This window comes from Engystomops pustulosus, chromosome 2 (assembly GCF_040894005.1).
Source record: "Engystomops pustulosus chromosome 2, aEngPut4.maternal, whole genome shotgun sequence".
Classification (NCBI taxonomy): Eukaryota; Metazoa; Chordata; class Amphibia; order Anura; family Leptodactylidae; genus Engystomops; species Engystomops pustulosus.
In genome coordinates, this window is record NC_092412.1 from 139,678,896 (window position 1) to 139,703,029 (window position 24,134).

Here is a 24,134-nt window from a genome sequence, read left to right on the forward strand (position 1 = left end):
CTGGCCATTGTAGAGGTGGACCCCCTCCCTACAACTGTCCCCAAATAATCTATTGTACCTGCATCGTACAGTTGATGCAGATACAATGAAGACGCTGCCTCTGCGTCTGTCTGCTATAGGCATCTACACAGGTCACGCAATTGACGTTATTGTGCGCCCTGTGTAGCGTGGAAGAGTGCTGACACTTACCACGTCAGCTCTCCGGTCCACCATGCAGCTCCGTGGCTTTCTTGGTATAAGAGGCGCGGAGTAGTGACGTCACTATTGTGCACCTCTATACAAAGCTACTGAAGACGAAGGACAGGAAGAAACCTTCTCTTAGGGAGAAGAGGTGAATATTATGTTTATTTATTTTAAATTGTAGAATGAAGGCATTAATTCTATCACTAGGCAGGCTGGGGTCATTAATTGTATGAATGGGGCTCTGGATTGGAGCCGAATCGGCATACACTGGGTGCCGGCTGTAACTAACAGTCGGAGAGGGCATTTAATAAAAATGCCCATAAGACCCAAAATACATAGAGACATATAATGCACAAAAAAGTCTGAATCATAACACAAATCCCACATATATAGTATCACCGCATCCATAAGAACCGTAGAATAAAAGTAGATAATTATTGAACCCGTAAAAATTCTGCCAAAAATTATGATTTTTACCTATTTAATCCCACAAAAAATGCAATAAAAAGTGATCAAAAAAACATATGTACAGTACTCCAGAATAATACTGTTGCAACGTACAACATGTCCCGCAAAAAAAACAAGCCATCAAGCGGCTCAAATGTTACGCCACTTGGAAGACGGCACAATGGGATTTGATGTGGAAAACGTCATAAAACATAAGAAAAAATATTCAAGTCTGGTATCCCCGTAATCGTATCGACCCATAGAATAAAGACAACATGATTATTAGACTATACAGTGAACACCCAAAAAAACAATCCAGTACAGAACTGATGCTCCCCCCCCCCCCTTTCCTCAAAATGAGGAAACTAAAATCCTGGCAGCTGCCGGGCGTTCCTTCCCTTCTGCGTCTCGCTGTGCGCCCATAAAACAAGTAACGGCTACATGTGGGGGGGTCTCTGTACTCGGGAGAAATTGCAGAACAAATTTTATGATGGGTTTTCTCATCTGGAAATGTGTAAATTTTAATGCTAAATGAACGTATAACCGTCAAAATTTGACCATTTTAAATTTCTTCTCCATTTTCATTTAATTACTATTTTAAACCCTTGATCTTCAATCTTCCTAAAAGCTGTTTCTGATCTTGCTTATTCAGCAACTTCTTTAGGTAGTAAATCTATCTGCCTGAAAGCACTATGATTTTGAATTATGAATTTTTTGAAAAATGTGACATTTCCATCCTTTTTTTTTTCTTTCTTTTTGGAAATATAAACGCTAAACTCATCAGCCAAAATTTACCACTAAAATGAAGTACTACATGTTAAGAAAAAACAATCTCTGAATTGCTTTGATAAGTAACAGTGTTCAAAAGTTCTAACCATATAAAGTGACGCAAGTCAGTATACGAAAAATGGGGAGAGCCTTAAAGGGGTATTCTCGTCTGGACACTCACATTCATTTTCATTAATCTGCCATATATGAACATTTCTTCAATTAAATATTATTCAATTTTTTTTTACCTGTGTGAAGATGATTTCTCAGAAATGTAGTCATGTTGTCCCTTAGAAACAAGACTGTGTCCCTGGATACAGCCACCTCTGCTGGAGTAATTGCACAAAGAAACAAAATGTTTTTGTATATGAATTGTCTGGGAGTTACTACATACCCCACTGCCGTCCTGTGGTAATGATAGCTGAATCCAGGAGGTCAGGCCCTGATAAATTGTGCATGTCTGGCCACCGCTGCCAGAGTGTGGGGTGGTCGTATCCGAGGAAGCTATCTCGTTTCTAAAGGACCATATGACTACATTTATGAGAAATCATCTTCACACAGGAACATTTTTTAAAAAATAACATCCAATTGAGGAAATGTACACATATGGCAAATGAATTAAATTAAATGAGGATGCCGAGATGGGAATACCCCTTTAAGCTATAAACTGGCTGCATCCTTACATAATTTTTGGCTTACATAGAATTTATTGATGAGCACATTTTTTTTAACATTAATGGTGTGCACCATGTAAAAATATGGCTAGGTTTTTCAGGGTGGTACAATTCTGGAGACTCCAAATTTGTATCATTTTGTTTTTTATTAATTTTTTAAAGTGTCCTTCGCATGATGAACACTTGTTGATAGAGGTGAGTTAAAGGGATTCTCCAGCTGCTAAATTTGAATGTAATAAACTTTATCTGGCTATAATGTTCTATAACTTTTTCAGTGTACTGGGAAGCTGGAAAAAAAATTCCAAATGTGGTAAAACTGTAAAAACTGAGCCCACAAGAAAGTGAAGCAAATGCGTTTTAAATTAAAAGAATGTGCATAGAAAAATTAGAAAAAAATTGTTTTGCCATTTTCTTACCCTAATAACTGTTCGCCCCGGCAATATCCATTTTAATTTTTGATAGATCAGGCATTTTGAAATGCTTCGATCCCTAACATGTTTGATTTTTACTTTTAATTATGTTTTATATGAGTTATAGGGAAAGGGGGGTGATTTTGAATTTTTGCTATTCTTTTTAGACTCTCTAGGGTACTTTAACCATAGATGGTCTTTTCATTTCTACTGTATACTGAAATACTACTGGATTACATACAAGCTAGGTTCTTTAGGTTTGTTCTTAAGTTGAATTTGTGTGCAAGTCGGAACTGTATAGTTTATAATTGTAGCTCCAGGCAAATGTTTTTTTTTTTTTGTCCCAGTGACTTGGATTTTCTAAAAATTCTTTTGCTGTAACGGGAACAAGGATTATCAACTAAATGTCATTACACCTTACGGCTGACAATTGCAGCCTGGGACTGAAATAAAGCATCCAGAGATCTTCACCAGAGGTCACATTGGGCAGAGAGGTGAGTCTCTAACTATGGGTCGCCTGTAAGTCCGGTGTCCTGAAGTAGGGGACCGTCTGTATATTGCGCCAGGGCATCGAAGGGAAGCTGCATGATTCAGAGCAGATTATTCATAGTCTATAATGGCTATACAATCTTTATTTTTTTTTGTCAATTTGGACATATAAGGGTTCATTTTTTTGTGACATGAGATGCACTTTACAAATACTTCATTTTAGTGGGTCTGTAGCTTTTTGATGAGATTTTATTAACTCTTTAATGTATGGAGGAAAATTTGTCAATTTTTTTTTTTTTGTATCTTTTTGGGGTCGTACACCGTACACTAAAAATACTATATCATCTTTATTATATAGATCACTACGATTACGGTGATACCTCATTTATATAGTTTTTTTTAAATTTATTTTTACAATTTTACTGGAAAAAAACGAATATAAAGAAAATCTCATTTGTTTTTACATCGCCATCTTTTCGGAGATATAATTTCAATATTTTTTGGTTGACAGAGCTGGTTTAGAGCTTATTTTTTACGTTTTGAGTTGTCCTTTTCAGTGGTACCATTTTGGCGCACAAAACTTTTTTTGATCACTTTTTAGAACATTTTTGTGAAGGGATTTTATGTTTTTGCGGCGTTCACCTTGGGGTCCAATAATGTTTCTGACTTATTGTACAGATTGTTACGGACGCGGCAATACCAAATATGTGGGGGGTTTTGGTGATTTTCAGGTTTTTTTTTTACTTTATTAGATGTGTATAGGGAATGTTTGTGTTTAGGGGACTTTAACTTTAAAGGGGTATTCCGGGAATATGAACGTCTGACACAAAAACCCATGATGATATAAATAAATGAATACAACAATTATCAATGTCATTAGTCACAAAACGGAGCTTAAATAATTTGATTTTATGATTTACAAAATTTATGGCCTCTCTAAAGTATGCAGAGTTATCACTAAGATGGCCGCCACTGGAAACTACAAGTTCCATGATCCTTTAGTTCTCAGTAACATCTCCTCCCTACTATGCTCTTCTCCCAGTGATGATGTAAGAGGTTTTCTTGCTCTGTTACCATAGTAATGATGTGTAACTGCCATCACCACAACACTGGCCATACTGGATGCAGTGCAGCCAACCGACTACAGCCAAACATAGTGGTGATCACATGACCTGCCCAGACAGGTACAGGACATGTGATGTGGACATGTGACCAGCAGCCATCTTCTGTCCTGCAACGGACCGCGCGGAGGAAATGAACGGACTGATTAAAGGGCCAGTAGCATTTTAATTCTTCATTACAGTCTATGTCATCAGCATTTTCTGCTAAGGGGAGCAAAATTTTAAATAACAACTAATTACACATTAGCTTATATTTTGAGTGCCCACTTGTATATGAATTATGCTGATTCCTGGAATAGCCCTTTAATTAATTCTGTTTATTAAAAAGTGTGTTTAATTAGTGTTTTTAACTTTTTTCTTTACTTTTACAGGTTGGCTTGAACAAGTGATCCTCAAGCTATTTTTCACCTAATACAGTGTAATACAGTGAGTCACAGCCGGGTCCAGGCAGGACCTGGCTCCGGAAGAGGATCGCGCAGCCCCGGGAAACTGGCAGATCCCAAGGCTGCGATCGGAACCACTGACCCCCCCCGGTAAGCTGCGCGGGGGTGGGGGTCAGATTCCCGTTAAATGCCCCTGACACGCTGGGTTTGGCGTGTTAGGGGTTAACACCTGCGATCGCGGTTGTTAGAGGCGGGTGTGGGCTATAATATACTGCCGACACCCGCAGCTTCTGGCGCCGGCTCAGTTCAGGAGCCGGCGCCAGAATCTTGACGTAGTATTACTGCATATTGCAGGAACACACCTCCCGCCATGCAGTAATACTACGTCAAATGTAGGGAAGGGGTTAAGCTGCTGAAATAGAAAAAATTATCTGAGAAATTGCTACACTATTAGGAGAGGTAAAAATTAACAGCTTGGTATATTTTGAGAATAAAGCACCGGTGAACTTATAAATGCAAAAAGACCTAGATGACGACAGAAGTCAACAGTAGCGGATGATCGCAGAGTAATTTCCATGGTGAAAAGAAGGGACAACAACCATGTGAACAACACTCTCCAAGATGTAGTCATATCAATATCCAAATCCACCATAAAGAGAAGACTGCATGAAAGTTCACTTCATGGTGCAATAATAAAATGGCTACATTGAGCAAGGCATGAGCCCACGGGCTCCACACAGTGCAGTCGATGTGAGTCCCTGCATTTTACAGAAATATAATACAGGGGTATAAACTATTACAGTTCCAGTGCGGCTGTTCAGTCGGCAGAGGGGATGTTCCTGCATAATATTTCTGTATAATGCAGGGACTCCCATCCACTGCACAGTGCAGCCCTTGGGATTGTGCCACCATGTGGCACGTAAACATGGTTTGCACAAGTTTGTGTGCACAAGCCTTAAACGTCAGACAGACAGGCACACAAATGAACGGCATCTGGTGATGTCCATGAGTTTAGGGAGTCATTGCCAACAAAGGGTTTTCATCCAAGTATTAAAAATTCATAAATTATTGCTGGGAAGAAGGAAGCAATAATGATTATGTGAAGTGGACATCAGTAGCCATAGCCACTTTTTATCATTAAAAACAGAGAGCTATTGGCTCCTGTAATCCACTGAACTCCCTTCTGCTCCTCCCTGTTCCCTAAACGAACTGTTAATTTAACAATGGTTTGGGTGAACCAGGTCGAACTGGCCGGATCTCACCCAGCTCTGTAAATTGCTGTGGATAAAATGTGAGGATTCGGCTGTGGCTAACTAGCAGCAATTTCACTGTGTTTTAACTTTATTAAGACCCTTTAATAGGTCATCAATATGAAGTTAATGCGCAGCCCAACCAATAAGCAGCTTGCAAAGCCTTAGGCATCATTTGCTACAGTGGAGCCAAAAGCAGACAGATTTATCTACTGTTTAGTTGCTGTGCTATGGTACTGCAGCTCGTCTACTATTAAAGAGGGGGCACATTCACATGATGCGCTGCGTCGTGTTGTGCGTTGCGTTTTTGATGCATTCCACTGGCTTCAGCCCTGATCACATGCTAAGGTTACATTGCGTTTCTACTGCATCTGCTAAAACGCAAAGTAAACTTAGCATGTGATCAAGGCTGAAGCCAGTGGAATGCGTCAAAAACGCAACACACAACGCAAAGCAACACATCGTGTGAATGCACCCTAAATGAGAACCGAGTTGCAGTAATCGATAGCATGCGTTTCCCTGGAACGTGTGACAGCGGCCTTACAGATGGAAACAAAATAAGAAGTTAGAGCAATAACATCATCAGATGATAAAATCTATAAGGAAGGGGGGGGGTGATATAGAAGGGAACAGTGCTTGTTCAAAGGTCCAACATTTCTTTAAAATGGATGAAATAATTAAATAATGCGAAATTAACCAGTATCTACCCAGTATCCATCTTTACAAGGTGCAGCAGTCTGCAGAGTAACCTGTTTAATGGTATCAACTGGTGAGGGATTCAATAAACGGGAGGAGAAATCAGAGGAGGTTAGTGTAAAGAATGTGAAAGTTACATGCAGTTCCTAAGTTTGATAAGCCTGCCTTTGGTTATTAATCTGATAGTTTGGGGAAGACTGAATAGTAGGGAGCAACATTAATGAAGATAAGAGTGAATCAAATCAACAATTAGGGTTTTGGAAGTTTCCATGGTTAGAGAAGGCCATGTTCTGGAAATGTTTTTGAGGTGAATGCGGCAGGAACTTGCATATGGTTCCCAGAAAAATATCAACTAGAAGGAATTGATAATACAAACAGTAAGGGGCTAAATAGGGGACCACACAACTAATATTTAACAAAAAATACCTCAATAGCACTGAACAAGTAGAGTAACCAATACGACATATGGTACACATAATTAATCTTTATTAATCACATCAGTCATACACAATGTCCAGAAAAAAGTATTTAAAAACACCCCATTTAAAGAGATACACATAAAAAAACAACAGACAGTGTGATAATATCTGGACTGGGAGTTATCATATATCAAATGTGTAACAAGGTCCTGGTAACACATCATAAATATCACAGGAGCAATTAAACATTTTAGGGGAACACAGAAGGATAAATACACAAAGTCTAGTCCAATACTCGAAATCACCCCAAATTATTTTGAGCCAGCGATGACACAACCATAATACCAACCAGAGGCCATACTCCACCAATACCACACTGTCCGAACCCCCCCCCGACGTACGTTTCGCACCCTACTTCGTCACCCATCATCACAAGTCCAGCACAACTTCAAGACATGCACAACAGACCAAAGCAAAGCTTGGGGGCAGGCATTGGTCTGATCAAATACAGGCAATCCCCGGGTTACATACAAGATAGGGTCCTGAGGTTTGTTCTTAAGCTGAATTTGTATGTAAGTCGAAACTGTATATTTTACAATTGTAGATCCAGACAAAAAAAATTTTTTTGCCCCAGTGACAATTGGAGTTTTAACATTTTTTGCTGTAATGGGTACAAGGATTATCAATAAAGCTTCATTACAGACACTTTATAGCTGATTATTGCAATCTGGGACTATAGTAAAGCATTCAGAAAGCTTCACCAGAGGTCAGAGGGGGCAAAGGGGTCTGTCTGTAACTATGGGTTGTCTGTAAGTTGGGTGTCCTTAAGTGGGGGACCGCCTGTATGCATTTTCATGGAAATAGATGTGACTGGTAACCAGCACCCAGTGTCTTATATTGTTTAAACATTCTGTAAAGGTAACCCAAGTGCCACTTGTGACTGCACCCTGAGGGACATGCGATTAATTGGAGCATGGGGTAAAATATAATGGCTATATTGATCCAGCTCTTGTTGTATGGAAGTAAAAGTTAATTGTCTATCCTATATTTTGGGAATTAATGACATCAAAAGACAGCGCTAGGTAAACTCCCTTCCATTTGACGAGCCTGTAAATCTCAAACTGCAGCTTCTCAGCTAATTTTCATGTTAATTTAGTCACTTTCAATATTATGTTTGACTATCTTCACGTTCATCTTTTGGACTGTTGGAGATCTAGTCAGTGTTATGCAATCTCCACATAGAGAGACTCTTTAGTATACAAAAAATTGGGGGGCATATATCATACAATGGCACATGATCAAGGCCCCGCGCCTCTGGATACATCTGGAGGCTGGCGGCCAGTTGTGCTAGTGTACAACTCTATACAGACATGAACGGTTGTAGTGAGTGACCAGGCCGCCACATCCCCCTTCAAACCCATTTGGTTTTGACATGGCGTAAAAGGGAAAATAATTGCAATTGCTGGCAAATCACAAGAACAGTCTTATTTATCATATGCTGGCGGTTGTGCGCCAGTGTATGATAATGTAGAAGAAAAAAGCCGTCCAATTGGGTCGTGTATACCCATTTGCCACTTAAAATTTAACTTTTATTGATATACACTCACCGGCCACTTTATTAGGTACACCATGCTAGTAACGGGTTGGACCCCCTTTTGCCTTCAGAACTGCCTCAATTCTTCGTGGCATAGATTCAACAAGGTGCTGGAAGCATTCCTCAGAGATTTTGGTCCATATTGACATGATGGCATCACACAGTTGCCGCAGATTTGTCGGCTGCACATCCCGTTCCACCACATCCCAAAGATGCTCTATTGGATTGAGATCTGGTGACTGTGGAGGCCATTTGAGTACAGTGAACTCATTGTGATGTTCAAGAAACCAGTCTGAGATGATTCCAGCTTTATGACATGGCGCATTATCCTGCTGAAAGTAGCCATCAGATGTTGGGTACATTGTGGTCATAAAGGGATGGACATGGTCAGCAACAATACTCAGGTAGGCTGTGGCGTTGCAACGATGCTCAATTGGTACCAAGGGGCCCAAAGAGTGCAAAGAAAATATTCCCCACACCATGACACCACCAGCCTGAACCGTTGATACAAGGCAGGATGGATCCATGCTTTCATGTTGTTGACGCCAAATTCTGACCCTACCATCCGAATGTCGCAGCAGAAATCAAGACTCATCAGACCAGGCAACGTTTTTCCAATCTTCTACTGTCCAATTTCGATGAGCTTGTGCAAATTGTAGCCTCAGTTTCCTGTTCTTAGCTGAAAGGAGTGGCACCTGGTGTGGTCTTCTGCTGCTGTAGCCCATCTGTCTCAAAGTTCGACGTACTGTGCGTTTAGAGATGCTCTTCTGCCTCCCTTGGTTGTAACGGGTGGCGATTTGAGTCACTGTTGCCTTTCTATCAGCTCGAACCAGTCTGTCCATTCTCCTCTGACATCAACAAGGCATTTCCGCCCACAGAACTGCCGCTCACTGGATGTTTTTTCTTTTTCGGACCATTCTCTGTAAACCCTAGAGATGGTTGTGCGTGAAAATCCCAGTAGATCAGCAGTTTCTGAAATACTCAGACCAGCCCTTCTGGCACCAACAACCATGCCACGTTCAAAGGCACTCAAATCACCTTTCTTCCCCATACTGATGCTCGGTTTGAACTGCAGGAGATTGTCTTGACCATGTCTACATGCCTAAATGCACTGAGTTGCCGCCATGTGATTGGCTGATTAGAAATTAAGTGTTAACGAGCAGTTGGACAGGTGTACCTAATAAAGTGGCCGGTGAGTGTATATAAAAATGGATATTGTTAAATACAACAAACATATATTTTAAAATTAAAAGACAGTGATATACTATAGCTCTCAAATGGAATAACTGTATGAATATAGTCAGTGTTTGTCTCACACTTATAACAATCTAGTCAGTGTTTATCTTAGCCCATATATTTATTGTAATAGTGGTATGGTATTCCAGTGAGTTTAGGACATCAATTCTGACTCAACTAATGTAGTATGCCCAAATTAATTCCTCTAGTCTTGAGGGCATGGCTATTTATTTTACTTTATTAGAGAGTCCACTAATGTAGTCACCGTTAGCATAAACATGTTTAGCACGTATATATGTATCCATTAGCATTTTTATCCCCCAGTCGGTAATTGATGTGCTCTAGGTGTTTTGTGTCCGTGTATACTCCCCATTCCCCAATTTCTGATTTCAGATGGTGGGTACACTTAGAACTTATAGTGAACCCCCACATGTATCTTATCCAGAAAGGCAATTCTGCATTTTTCTTTCTTGGGAGCTCACCCTCCCCAAATGGGGTGAGGGGATCACACTAACCAATTCTGACACTCAGGCTAATAGTTTACAATACACTGACTAGATAAATCTGATCTAAAAACACTAACACTGTAGCATCCCCGACATGTTTCGCCACATATAGTGGCGCCCTCAGCGGTATCGGGGCTATATGCACAATAGTGCATTTTGTTAAACCCAGTCACAAACTGCTCTAAATATATAAATGTTATCATTTAAACCAGTATATGATAATGTCGCAGCCCGATAAAACAAAAGGCTCTAATGGCCTAGTTTGCTCACTGTAACTTGTGTGTAGGGCAGGAGCGCTCAGCGCCAGCTACCTCGCCCCCCTTCATGCCTAAATAATCACAAGTGCTGGAGGATTTATTCAGGGCTTTTACCTCAGCTTTCTGGACAATAACCCCCATAGTGTTTACCAGGATTTATATCTGCTGTGGATAGAGGATAAAAGCCCTGAGCCCAGCATGTGCTAGCGGTCTCCTGCCACGTATTGAAACGTGTATGCTCTCCCTTCTCAGTAATATACTGCCAAAACTGTCTGCCTAATCATGGTGGCCCCAGAAATACTCTCTCCACAGGGCTCCAGTCTCACACACTGTCATACACTATAACTGTCTGCCTAATCATGGTGGCCCCAGAAATACTCTCTCCACAGGGCTCCAGACTCACACACTGTCATACACTATAAATGTCTGCCTAATCATGGTGACCCCAGAATCATTCCACAGGGCTCCAGTCTCACACACTGCCCTACACTATAACTGTCTGTTAAGTCGCCTGTAAAGACGTCATCGGCGGCGCACGAAATAACCGGAAGCGAGCTCCACCAATCGTAGCCGGCGCATACTGAGACGTTGACCAATGAAAACTCTGTGAGCTCCGGCCAAGGAGACGTTTCTGAACAACCAGCCCCGGCTGATAACCAATCAGGGCTCAGCACATTCGGTTTCGTTTGGAGACCGGTGTCTGCTCGGTTTCCGACTGCCGTGAAGATGTCGCTGCCTGAGCTGTCGGTGGAGGGGCAGATCTTTTACTCGGTGCTGTTGTTCTCATGGATCGTCTACATATGGGAGGCTTACTTGGCCAGGAGACAGGTGCGTGGGGCTGCGGCCGCCTGCTTTGTCATTCATCTAGGGCCCTGACTGCCTGGAGGGTTTAGCACGGGTTGCATTTAGTACTGATCAGGAGTCCTGCATCTTATGCTGAAGGCAGAGGTGATGACCCTGTAGGGATTGCTATAACGTAACTGCTATATGTACACTTTATACATTACCAGTTTGCATATTGGACTACACCACCCATTTTTGTATGTTTGTTAGGGGAAAGGGGGAGGACTACTCCACTGTAAACATGAAATAACGGAGTCTCAATAATAGCCATATTAAAGTCCCTTTTATAGGAAATATACCAACAAAATCAATCATAATAAACCAAGCATACAAATTACTCTTATACCGTGACTGGGTTAATCTTATATTTGTCATTCATGGCTTCTTCCTTCTAAAATCAACTTATTATGCTAATGAGCCGGACGTGCTCAGGGTATGTTACCAGAGCCCCTTTGTGCTGGATAACAAATATAAAAAAGACTCTTAAAGGACACCTGTCATCAGGTCTGTGTCACTAGTCCTGTCACCTCTACCTGTTGGAGCAGCTCACAAGGATCCCATCCCAGCCTTTATCTAGTTATTTCATACATTATTCATTGTAAAATCATCTATTCTTTATCATGTAAATGAGGCTGGTCACATGGTCAGAGGCAGTGATGTCACCCCTGTTACCCCTCCCCCTGCTCATGTCTGTGTATAATGTATAGTAAAGCATGACTAGTGTGTGTATGTCATCTGCTGACATGCTGCATCCTCCTAATATACAGGTGAGAGACACAGGCATCAGCTACACATGAATCTGACATGTTCTGCTATAACATGGCTGCCTGGAGCTGCTGTATCTCTCTTATACACACACACATGCACACACAGGCTGCAGGGGGCGTGGCCATCAGCACCAGGAAGCACATCATTATACAGCCTCACATCATTATACAGGCTGTCAGTCATGCACTGGGGGTGTGGCTGTGCCTCCCACTCATGAATAGAGTGGACAGCTTGAATATGCTAATGCTTCATTGGACATTTCACAGGTCATTTGCATACAGCTTTAGGACCTCATTGCTTAGGTTTACAGGCATGTAGAGGGACAATGAAGGGATAGAGGCAATGCTCTCTAATGGCAGTTTATGAAAATATATTTAGTTTAGGGGGGTTATTTTGCATGACAGGTTCTCTTTAAAGTCATGGTTCCTGGCTATATGAGTAAGTGCTCCAGGTTTAACATTCTGGATTTCTTTTATGTTGCCCTATATAGGCTTTGTATTTCCCATAGCACTAGTCCTGGGCTTTAGACTTCTGAGATAACTAAAGCCCAGTACACACTTGCGTTTGAACCTTAATTATTATCTTCTGCTACTAACGGAAAGCTAAAGGATCAATTAACACGTCCTTTGATTTGGCTTCCATAAGTACCACTCATGTTTGACTTGTGTTATTTAAGGCAGAAAATATAGTGCTTCATCTCCCATACAATTTTCCACTCCCACAATAGAAGCACTAACGGAAGTAGTGCCAACGGACATTGTTCATTGGAACAAATGGACATTCCATTCAATTTCCATCATTAGAGCTTAAAGAGAACCCGTCATGCAAAATAACCCCCCTAAACTAAATATATTTTCATATTCTGCCATTAGAGAGCATTGCCTCTATCTCTTCATTGTCCCTCTACATGCCTGTAAACCTAAGCAATGAGGTCCTAAAGCTGTATGCAAATGACCTGTGAAATGTCCAATGAAGCATTAGCATATTCAAGCTGTCCACTCTATTCATGAGTGGGAGGCACAGCCACACCCCCAGTGCTTGACTGACAACCTGTATAATGATGTGAGGCTGTATAATGATGTGCTTCCTGGTGCTGGTGGCCACGCCCCCTGCAGCCTGTGTGTGCATGTGTGTGTGTTTAGGAGAGATACAGCAGCTCCAGGCAGCCATGTTACAGCAGAACATGTCAGATTCATGTGTAGCTGATGTCTGTGTCTCTCACCTGTATATTAGGAGGATGCAGCATGTCAGCAGATGCAGCACACACTAGCCATGCTTTACTATACATTACACACAGACATGAGCAGGAGGAGGAGAGGGGAGGGGTAACAGGAGTGACATCACTGCCTCTGACCATGTGACCAGCCTCATTTACATGATAAAGAATAGATGATTTTACAATGAATAATGTATGAAATAACTAGATAAAGGCTGGGATGGGATCCTTGTGAGCTGCTCCACAGGTAGAGGTGACAGGACTAGTGGCAGAGACCTGATGACAGGTGTCCTTTAAGTGACGGAAGATAATAGTGGATGTCAGAACCCAGGTGTGAACTGAGGCTGAGGACTAAATGATCTCGGAAGTCCACTGCAGTAAAGGGCATCAGAGCTACATTAATATTTACACTGGCCCTGGGGTATCTGAAAAATGTACCTCCACCCCTTAATTATTGCATCCACTACACAACTTACTTGTTCTTTTATTCAGAGTGAAAAAAATAGATAAAAATTATGTACAGGGGATAACCAATTGATAGTATGAGAGTGTTAGTGCTCAGCCTACAGACAGTGAATGGGAATGTAGAAGATAGCAGAGCACTATGGCAATTTTCAACACTCCCATACTGCTAAAAGGACATGTGCTTGTCTAGCTGCTCCACCCATTGCTCAGAATGTAACCTTCACCAATCGCTTTGTATAGAAAGTTGGTACTAAGCCCCTTATGAATTTGTTTCAGTAGCTGTCACCTGCGCTCTTGGAAGTAATGTTCTGGTGTTACAAACCTTTCATGTCTATAGTGACTTGTTAGTCACATGCTGTCAACACAGAGGACCAGTGACTGGCATCATTTTGAAGCGATTCTGTTTCATTCCATATCAGGTTTGCCCCCCTCCTCCAATCTGATATTAATTAACTAATTTTTTTCCCCCCTTACCGTTGTTTGCAGCGTAAGGTTTATGAAGTTACAAGACATGTTCCAGCTGAACTTGGTAATATTATGGATCCAGAAACTTTTCAGAAGTCTCGATTGTATCAGCTTGATAAAAGTACTTTCAGTTTCTGGTCTGGATTGTACTCTGAAACAGAAGGCACAGTAAGTTTCATTGAACACTACATCTGCTAGGCTGAGGTGTTTAGAGTTGTGAAAAGACTGGTTGTTCGACGCTGTCTCTCTGCAATAGCCTCTGTTTTTCTTTTTTTAAATAACTGATGTGTATTGACAACATCCAACCCCATCAGTCATAGCAGGATGAGTTGCCAAATGTCTTGTGTATCTCTGTATACACAACCACTGGCAAATGCTGGGTCTTGATTTCTTTACGTGATTCATGACACTTTGACTCCTGTTAATGGAAGCGTTGGTGGACACGTTCCCTCTATATCTTTTGACATTTTATAGAGTTGGTTGAATACACGTCACTCCTGGTAGTATATGGTTTAAGTGTGTGCTCTATTTAGGAAACCACCCTTAAAGGGGTTTTCCCACGAACACAAGTTGGGCCCTATCCACAGGGTAGGGCCTAACTTACTGATCAATGGGAGTCTTGTTGATGAGACTCCCACAGATCACGAAAATTAGGGGTCCGATGTACCCCTTCGGACCCCTCGTCGCTCCCTCAAAGTAATGGATCAGACGGCCACACATGACCATTCTCCTCCATTAATCTCTATGGAGCTGATGGAGATCGCCGAGCATGGCACTCTGCGATTTCCGTCAGCTATGTGGAGATTAATAGAGCAAACCGGTCATGCGTGGCCGTCTGCTCCATTACTCTGATGGAGTGACGTGGGAGAGAACAAGACGCTCTGTTCCACGGGCGTACGTCTCGCTGATCTCATCATTTCTTATGTCTTGCAATCCGTTTCTGATAATGGTCATGTGATTTGACGGAAATGTTAATTCTTGATTGCATACTGAAAGTCTAATGTAAATATTGTTTTCTTGAATTGTAGAAGACTGCATCACATTTGAGTGGCAAGTATTTTGACATTTTCATATCTAATTTGTATATAGCTCATCCTTGTTCTTGGAGGTATTCCTTTCCTCTGGGATGTATCTGAGCGCATCCTGGAACGTGCAGGCTTTGGTCCGGATTATGAGGTGAATATAATCTTTGTAATGATTTGTTCTTCTTTTGTATTTGCTTCTGGACACCCAGTGTCATGTAGATAATATAAGCTAAATCAAATGCATAGTTGGTATTGGAGTGTATTGTTATACTAACCCTTCTCATATCCAGTTTATAAATCTATATCAGTGTAGACAACTAGTGCCATGGTGATCAGTGTTGTTCTAGCTGCTGCAACCCAGATTAGCCAGCCATTATTGGAGCGATTGGTCTTTGGTGTCAATAAAATACATATCCAAAAAGCGCTAACCAAAACCAATCTTTAAAGAGAACCTTTAAGAAGTAATTTAGTATTGTATTTTAGGAGAAGGTGGGTTAAACCAATTAAAAAAAAAGCCCATTTTCCTTTATTACCACAAAGACCATTCAATCTTTACCTTTTCTCTTTATAGATTGTCCATTCATTGGTATTCCTACTCCTCGCTACCCTTTTCAGCTCCTTCACTGGCCTCCCCTGGAGCTTATATAATACATTTGTGATTGAAGAAAAACATGGCTTTAACCAACAGGTAATAATATTGTCTTAACATTAAGATTACTCATTTTAACCACTGTAAATGTACATCAGTCATGGTAATTTATGGCTTTAGCTGTCCATAGAGGGGTATGCATATGAAAGAAAGTTCTCAAATTTTAATCCCCTAGTGATGTTTACACAAAGATATGTCACATAGAAAAAGCGAGATTAGATGGATATAAAACACATCACACACACCTTCCCCACAGCAGATAAAAATCTTGTCTGACTGTAGCAAACTGCTGCTTGCTGGCAGGAAGTGCCTGTCTGAGCTGGTTTTGTTAAGTGAGGGGGTGGCGAGGGGGGCGGGGCAGGAGGTCGAGAGCATTGCAGATAAGAGAAGCTATTCATGAGAATAATCTACCCTGCTCGACCATAGTCAAAAAATTACGGTCGGATCCCGGGCAACCTTCTGCTCCATGCATTTAAGGGAGTGAGACTTCTGTCCTACTGATCGGGGACCAATATTTAACTTTTTCTAGCTCATTTGAATTAAAGCTGGCGTCATCTTGATAAGCTCGTGGTAAAGTAAAAGATAACACTAAGATGAAAGAGTTGTGTTAAAACGACTTTATATGTTTGCAGACCCTGGGATTTTTCTTCAAAGATGCAATAAAAAAGTTCTTGGTAACACAATGTATTCTGCTCCCTGTTACCTCTCTCCTGTTGTACATCATCAAGATTGGTGGAGATTACTTCTTCATCTTTGCATGGCTGTTCACCCTGGTGGTGTCTCTGGTAAGACTTTCTTTCTTATCTTTAATAGGTATAATCATATGACTTTGGAGTCTGCAGAATTTATCTTCCATTTTTCCTTTTAGGTGCTAGTGACAATATATGCAGATTACATTGCTCCATTATTTGATAAGTTTACACCACTTCCAGAAGGAGAATTAAAAGAAGCTATTGAAACAATGTCAAAAAGCATTGACTTTCCCCTGACAAAAGTTTATGTTGTTGAAGGTATGGTTGTGTAGCATGTTTAACCCCTTGACTATATTTTGATGCTTTCCACGTGGTCATTTTAAAATAAGGGCATCCAAAGGACCACCAGTTGAAAGAAAAACAGTCCCAGGCCATGTCACCAGTCACTGGGGGAGATTTATCATCAAGTTTCTGAGGTAAAACTGCTCTTGTTGCCATGGACACCTATCAGAGCTCAGCTTAAATTTTATAAACGGCTGTGGGCAAATGAAAGCTGAGCTCTGATTGGTTGTCATGGGCAACTAGAACAGTTCTGCTCTAAGAGCCTTATGATAAATCTCCCCAACTGTGTCTGAGGGGGCACATGCTGTGAATTAGCTGTTGTATATTCACCAGGATCAATTTACAGTTAAGAGTCTCATCCAAATGTTAAAGTCAGACTTAAAGGGGTGTTCCAGGAATATGAAAGTCTGACACAAAACCCATGATGATATAAATAAATGAATACAACAATACTCAATGTCAAAACGGAGCTTAAGTAGTTTGATTTTATGATTTACAAAATTTATGACCTATCTAAAGTGGGTGTAGTTATTACTTAGATGGCCGCCACTGGAAACTACAAGTTCCATGATCCTTTAGTTCTCAGTAACTCTTCTCTTATTTTCTGCTCCCGGTGATATGACACTGGCCATACTGGATGCACTGCAACCAACCAACTACAACCAAACGTAGTGGTAATCACATGACCTGCCCAGGCAGGTGCAGGACATGTGACCAGCGGCCATCTTCTGTCCTGTATCCGCTCCCCAACGAACTGCGCGGAGGAAATCAACGGACTGATTAAAGGGCCAGTAGCATTTTAATTCTTCATTACAGTCTATGTCACCAGCATTTTCTGGGGAGCAACATTTTAAATAAGAACTAATTGCACATTAGCTTATATTTTGAGCACCCATTTGTATATGAATTATACTTATTCCTGGAATACCCCTTTAACGTTATAAGTATTACGGCTCCGTGCTCCATATGTTACTATGGAGAAGGGCAGGGGTAAGCAGCGCTCACCCCCTCCTCCTCTCCCTGCGCGCTGCCGTCTGCCCGCCGTGCTATGGTACGGCAGGCAACGGCAGTGTAAATATAGCCTTGGTCAACTATTACTTGGTCAACTTTTCTAGTGACCAAAATCCCCCCAAAAAACTTAGATTAAAAAATGGAACAAGTTTTGCATTCCCTCTAACAATTCCACTGCAATGTAAATGGTTTGTGTTTTACTGTCTATTTTTCTCAAGAAATGTCAACGCCAAATTTACTGTCTACGATTATTTTGGTAGATGTAAAAGTATCCAATTTTCTATGTTTCCTTAGGTTCCAAACGTTCATCTCACAGCAATGCCTACTTTTATGGGTTCTTTAAAAACAAGCGTATTGTTTTGTTTGACACCCTGTTGGAAGGCTACTCTCCCCTAAATAAAGCTAACACCGAAGAAACCTCAGAAAATGAAAATGAGGACCTTAAAGCTAAAGCCAAAGTAAGTTGTAAATAAGATGCAGATTAAGCTTCTCATACTTATATTGTGCTCTCTTGTGCAGGGGATAATCCCCTGTATTAGAGATGTAACATTAACCCCTTACCGACATGACCGGGTCCCGGTGCATGGAGAGGGCTCGTGCCGGCACCGATCGCGGGTGTTGGCGGCTTCAAAAAGATGGCGGCACCCTCTTTCCGAGGATCGTGGCTCCCCGTGACATCATCGGGGAGCGGCGATCCGTCGCCATGGTAGCATCGGGTCTCATGAAGACCCGAAGCTACTTCGGGTTAACCCATTCATTACAATGTGCTATATCAGCACATTGTAATGTATGAGGAGTAAAATACACATATACTGCCATACTGTAGTATGGCAGTATATGATAGGATTGTACAGACACCCTAGGGTTAAAGTACCCCAGGGAGTCTGAAAAATAGTAAAAATTAAAAAAAAAAAGTTAAAAAAAAAAAAAATTAAAATAAAAAACCTAAAAATTTAAATCGCCCCCCCCCCTTTCCCTAGAACTGATATAAATATAAATAAACAGTAAAAATCATAAACGCATTAGGTATCGCCACGTCCAAAAATGCCTGATATATCAAAATATAATGGTTTTTCACTGCGTTTAACCCCGTAACGGAAAATCGCGCCCAAAGTCGAAAATGGCACTTTTTTGCCATTTAAAAAAAAATTTTATTCTATAAAAAGTGATCAAAAGGTCGTACAGTCCTAAAATTGATAACATTGTAAACGTAATCAAAATCCGCAAAAAAACGGCTCCATACACCCAAGTACAAAAAAGTTATTAGCGCCAGAAGATGGCAAAATCCCCCAAAAAATTTTTGTACAGGAGGTTTTAATTTTTTTAAATGTATGAAAACATTATAAAACCTATACAAATTTTGTTATCCCCCGTAATCGGATCGACCCAAAGAATAAAGTAGACATGTCATTTGGGGCGTACAGTAAAATCCAAGCCCACAAGAATACGGCATAAATGCGTTTTTTTTTTTTTTTTACCAATTTCACTGCATTTGGAATTTTTTTCCCGCTTCCCAGTACACGCCATGGAATATTAAATACCACCATTTTGAAGTGTAATTTGTTATGCTGAAAATAAGCCGTCACACAGCTCTGTACATGGAAAAATAAAAAAGTTACAGATTTTTGAATGTGGGGTGTGAAAAATGAAAATGCAAAAAAGAAAAAGGGCTGCGGCGGGAAGGGGTCAATGACACATTCGCCCGTTGGATGCAAGTCCATAAATCTGCTTACATTGGTAAAGGTTATTGTAATGGTTTCTAACACCAGAATTTTTTTTTTTTTTTTAATGAATTTCAGTATTTATGACAAATCACATCCTGAAAATGTATTTAAAATATTAATGAACATGTTTATTGAAACATTAAAGGAAACCTACCACTTGAAGTGGCAGGTTTCAGATGGAAATACCGCGCACCAGCTAAGGGTGAGCTGGTGCCGGAGCTTATTTTTGTTAGTGTTTTAAACCACTGTATTGCGGTTTAAAACACTTATAGCCGGCGCAGGGAGGTACGCGATCGGCGCTTACCATGCGCGCGGCTACATAGGAAGTGAATGAGAGCCGCACGCATGGTAACCGCCGAGTGCGTACCTGCCTGCGCCGGCTATAAAGTTTAAAAAGTGTTTTAAACCGCAATACAGCGGTTTAAAACACTAACAAAAATAAGCTCTGGCACCAGCTCACCCTGAGCTGGTGCTCGGTATTTCCATCTGAAACCTGCCACTTCAAGTGGTAGGTTTCCTTTAAGCATGATATATAATGGTGTTTAAAAAATGTAAATTGATGAACACTTTTTTTTTTATATTTTCTTCCTAGAACACAAATAAAAAGCAAGGTTGCAACAACCAAGAAGTTCTCGCTGTTTTAGGTCATGAGCTGGGCCATTGGAAACTGGGGCACACTGTAAAGAACATTGTCATTAGCCAGGTGCGTGTTCAGAACAGGTGCAAATAGATAGCTTAGATCAGTGATGGCGAACCTTTTGGAGACCAAACTACAACCAAAATCCACTTATTTACTGTGAAGTGCCAACATGACATTTAAAGCAGTAACTTATTGCTACCTGTCCTTTCACATCTTTCAATCGTATCAGCCCCCTGAGGCCACCAATACAGTTCAAAGAAGGAGGGCAAATTCAGACTCTTGTAGCTTCTCTCCAGGGCCTCGCTGTAGAGGAGGAATGGTTGGTCCAGCGGGAGGACCTCCAAAGATATTGCAGTTCTGTCAATACCTTCTCACTTTTCCCGCAGTTCCGAACTGACAATGAAATGTTGCTTTAAAATAGCGCTGAGAGCAGCATCTCTTAAGTTACCTGGGACTGCAGGAATATTTGTGGATTTGGTCATATTTGATTAACTTTTGTCCTGGGGTGATGGTCTGAGTGCCCACAGAAATTGCTCTGAGTGCCACCTCTGGCACCCGTGCCATAGGTTCACCACCACTGGCCTAGATCATGATGGCCTCGGATCTTTGTGTGATCCAAGGCTGTCATGGCAACAGATCGCCGCTCCCCGATAACCTCAAGGGGAGTGACAATCGGAGCCAAGATGGCGGCACCCACTCGCCGCCGGCTCTTAAATGCCGCCAGCGATCAAAGGTTAACACCTGTGATCGGTGCTAGCGCCAATCATGGGTGTTAGTGATGGGCGTTTGCTTCATTGTGAAGCAAACGCCCGGTGAGTATGAAGAGGGCGCAGCCCGTGAATCCTCTTCATACTCCCCCATGAGCAACTAGATGTAAGGGTACGTCTTATTGCGCTATGGGGTTAATAAATTCAGCCCATCCATTCTGTGGTCTTCTGTGGTACACTCTAGAGACAGTCTCTTTAGTGAGAGGCAAGATGTATGATAGAGCCTTAAAAATAATCCTTGTCAACTGTGTTTTATTACTGGACTCTCCCATAAAATGTGATTGTGACTTATTTATTTTTAATTTCTATGTTTTTATATACTTTTTTAATTTATGTTTTTATTTCTCTTCAGGTGAACTCTTTTCTCTGTTTCTTCTTGTTTGCTGCCCTTATTGGACGTAAGGAACTCTTTGCAGCTTTTGGATTTTATTCAACACAACCTACTCTAATTGGTCTGATGATTATATTTCAGTTTATCTTCTCACCATACAATGAGGTAAGAATTCTTGAGTACGATTAAAGTTGCACATATTAATTCAATTTTACTGTATTATGTGTCCTTTTTTTTTTTTTTTTAAAGAGCTTATGCAGTAATATATGGGGAGATCTCTGCATATGCCAGTACATTGAGCTTGTATCACAGTGTAACTCTACGGAATCTGTAGTAACAGAAAATCCTCCCATTGACAGCCAGTAAGCCCATAGTCTATTGTATAGAGGCTCTGTCTTGTTAAAATGCTGGCTGGTCAAAAAAAATATTTAATTGAATAACATGAAATAATTTAGAGACCTTGTGTCAGGGGAAGCCCTGGGAGATAAAGAAACACCATATATTCCCTGACCCGACACATTTATTGAAAGCACAAAAGGAAAAGAGAGAAGACTGATTGGCTATTGCTCCAATTATTATGAACCATAGGTAACTTGGCAAACCTATGGGTAAATTTGCGGACTATAAGAGTGGACTATAAATTCCAGCAGCAGGCAGTGGTGCTCTATTTCTAAAGTACAGGAGAATTTGAAACTTGCAAGCAAAAATGGAGAGCAGAAAAAAGGAATGGCGCTCACCATCTGGAGTCTTCTTGGTGTTGCATTTATTAGTGAATATTTACAAAAACTTTAAGCAGGCATGGCACCAGCCATAACGGGGAGGGAGGAGAAAAAAAAGTGCAGGGCTTCACATCAAGACAAAACGACGTCTGTTTCGCGTTGTATAGCACCTCATCCAGTACGCTTGTGTGTAGGGGAATAAAGCGCTCAAGCTCTTACAGCCCCATATTAGCCAACCTGTCTCATTGGTCACTTTCCTTATTGTTTATTGGTGCAGTTACATGCATACATAATATGCTGCAGCTGAGGCCACACAAAAAACACCTAACTTAAGGCACTCTTCTACCTGGCTGCAGGGCGTGCCTATACGGAGGGAGCGTTGGTGTTATCCTGTCGATTGTAGCCGGCAAAGCTGCCGCTTGGGCGCTGCCATCTTGGTGTGGATAGTTGCTCCCTGTGGCGTCATCGTGGAGCGATGATCTGTTGCTATGACAGCCTGCTAAGTTGTTATGACCCGAGGCTGTCTCGTTTTAACCCTTTCATTACAATGTGGGATTTGCACATTGTAATGAATGAGGAGGAAAATCCCCATATGCTGCCATATTGTAGTACAGTAGGATCAATCAGACAACCTAGGGTTAAAAGTACCCTAGGAGGTCTGAAAAAATGTAAAAACTTTAAAATTATATATAACAACCTAAAAATTGAAATCGCCTCCCTTTCCCTAGAAGTCCTATAAATAAACAGTAAAAGTCATAAATGCAAATGCCCGATCTATCAGAATAACTGTGTTTTAACCCCTTATCGGAAAATAGCACCCAAAATATAAAAATTTCAATAAAAAGTGATCAAGTTTGTACAGTCCTAATAATGGTTGCATTGAAAATGTCATCAACAGTCACAAAAAATGACACCACCCACAGTTCCGTACACAATGTATAAAGTTATTAGCGCCAGAAGATGGCAAAATTAAAAAAAAATTCGTACAGGTTTTAATTTTTGTAAATGTATGGAAAAAATATAAAACCTATACAAATGTGTTATCCCTGTGATCACACAGACCCAAAGAATAAATTGGACGTCATTTGGGGCGCACTATGAAAGCCGTCAAATCGAAGCCCACAAGAAAACGGCGCAAATGCGTGTTGTTTTCCCACCATTTTCACTGCATTTAAAAAAAATTTTTCACCGCAACTCTGTTTTTTCCCTTTCAGGTCCTGTCTTTCTGTCTTACTGTTCTTAGCCGGAGGTTTGAATTTCAGGCCGATGCCTTTGCTAGGAATCTTGGGAAAGCCAAAGACTTGTACTCGGCTCTGATTAAACTAAATAAGGATAACTTGGGATTTCCAGTATCAGACTGGATGTTTTCAATGTGGCATTATTCTCATCCACCCTTACTGGAAAGACTGCAAGCTTTAAAAGTTGAGAAGCAGAATTGATAAAAACTTTTACTAAATAAAAATGGACATCGCTCAAGAGTTGATATTTTTGGCTTCTCTCCTCAACTCTGTGCTGCATATGAAATTGCTGCAGACTGTATATTCTAAATGCGTTGTTAATCCATTTATGAGGACATTTTTTAATTATCTGAAAATGTATAAAATGTACAGGACATGTTTTCACAGGAAGAGAAAATATTCTGGGTTTTAATTGAAAGTGTACTTTATTTTCTTGGAGCCTTATTTTGTGTGTTATTCTTTCTGTTTGTAGACAGTTATTTTTCGGCTCCTGTGGTGTTTAACAGGATTTATGTTTCTTCTAATTTTGTTATTGAAAACTGGGATCACAACCAAATATCTCACATGAATGGATGTATAACATCAATAAAATGTTCTATATTAAATGTTTGTTTCCTTTTACTTTTGCATTATTATTTTTTTCCACTCTTTCCTCCCACAATGTCATTCAATGGGGTAATCTCCTGAAAATGGGCAAACTCCAGGAGATTTATCAGGTGTTGGCGTATAATGAAATCCCCTGCCCCTCAGGGCCGCACAGCGTATTTTTTACGCCAGGTAGCAATATGCAGTAGCCTGCAATCTTT

The 24,134-nt window shown here is 40.9% G+C and overlaps 1 protein-coding gene across 1 annotated transcript; it reads left to right on the forward strand.

Moving 5' to 3' along the window:
* Positions 1–10,996: 10,996 nt before the first annotated feature.
* ZMPSTE24 (zinc metallopeptidase STE24) lies at positions 10,997–23,933 on the forward strand. The gene is made up of 10 exons (XM_072136712.1): positions 10,997–11,261; positions 14,212–14,358; positions 15,280–15,366; positions 15,787–15,903; positions 16,497–16,649; positions 16,733–16,874; positions 18,204–18,367; positions 20,226–20,336; positions 21,393–21,536; positions 23,305–23,933. Exons 1-10 carry the CDS (start codon positions 11,160–11,162, stop codon positions 23,527–23,529), a joined length of 1,392 nt encoding a protein of 463 aa, XP_071992813.1. The 5' UTR covers positions 10,997–11,159; the 3' UTR covers positions 23,530–23,933.
* The last annotated feature ends 201 nt before the right edge of the window (positions 23,934–24,134 follow it).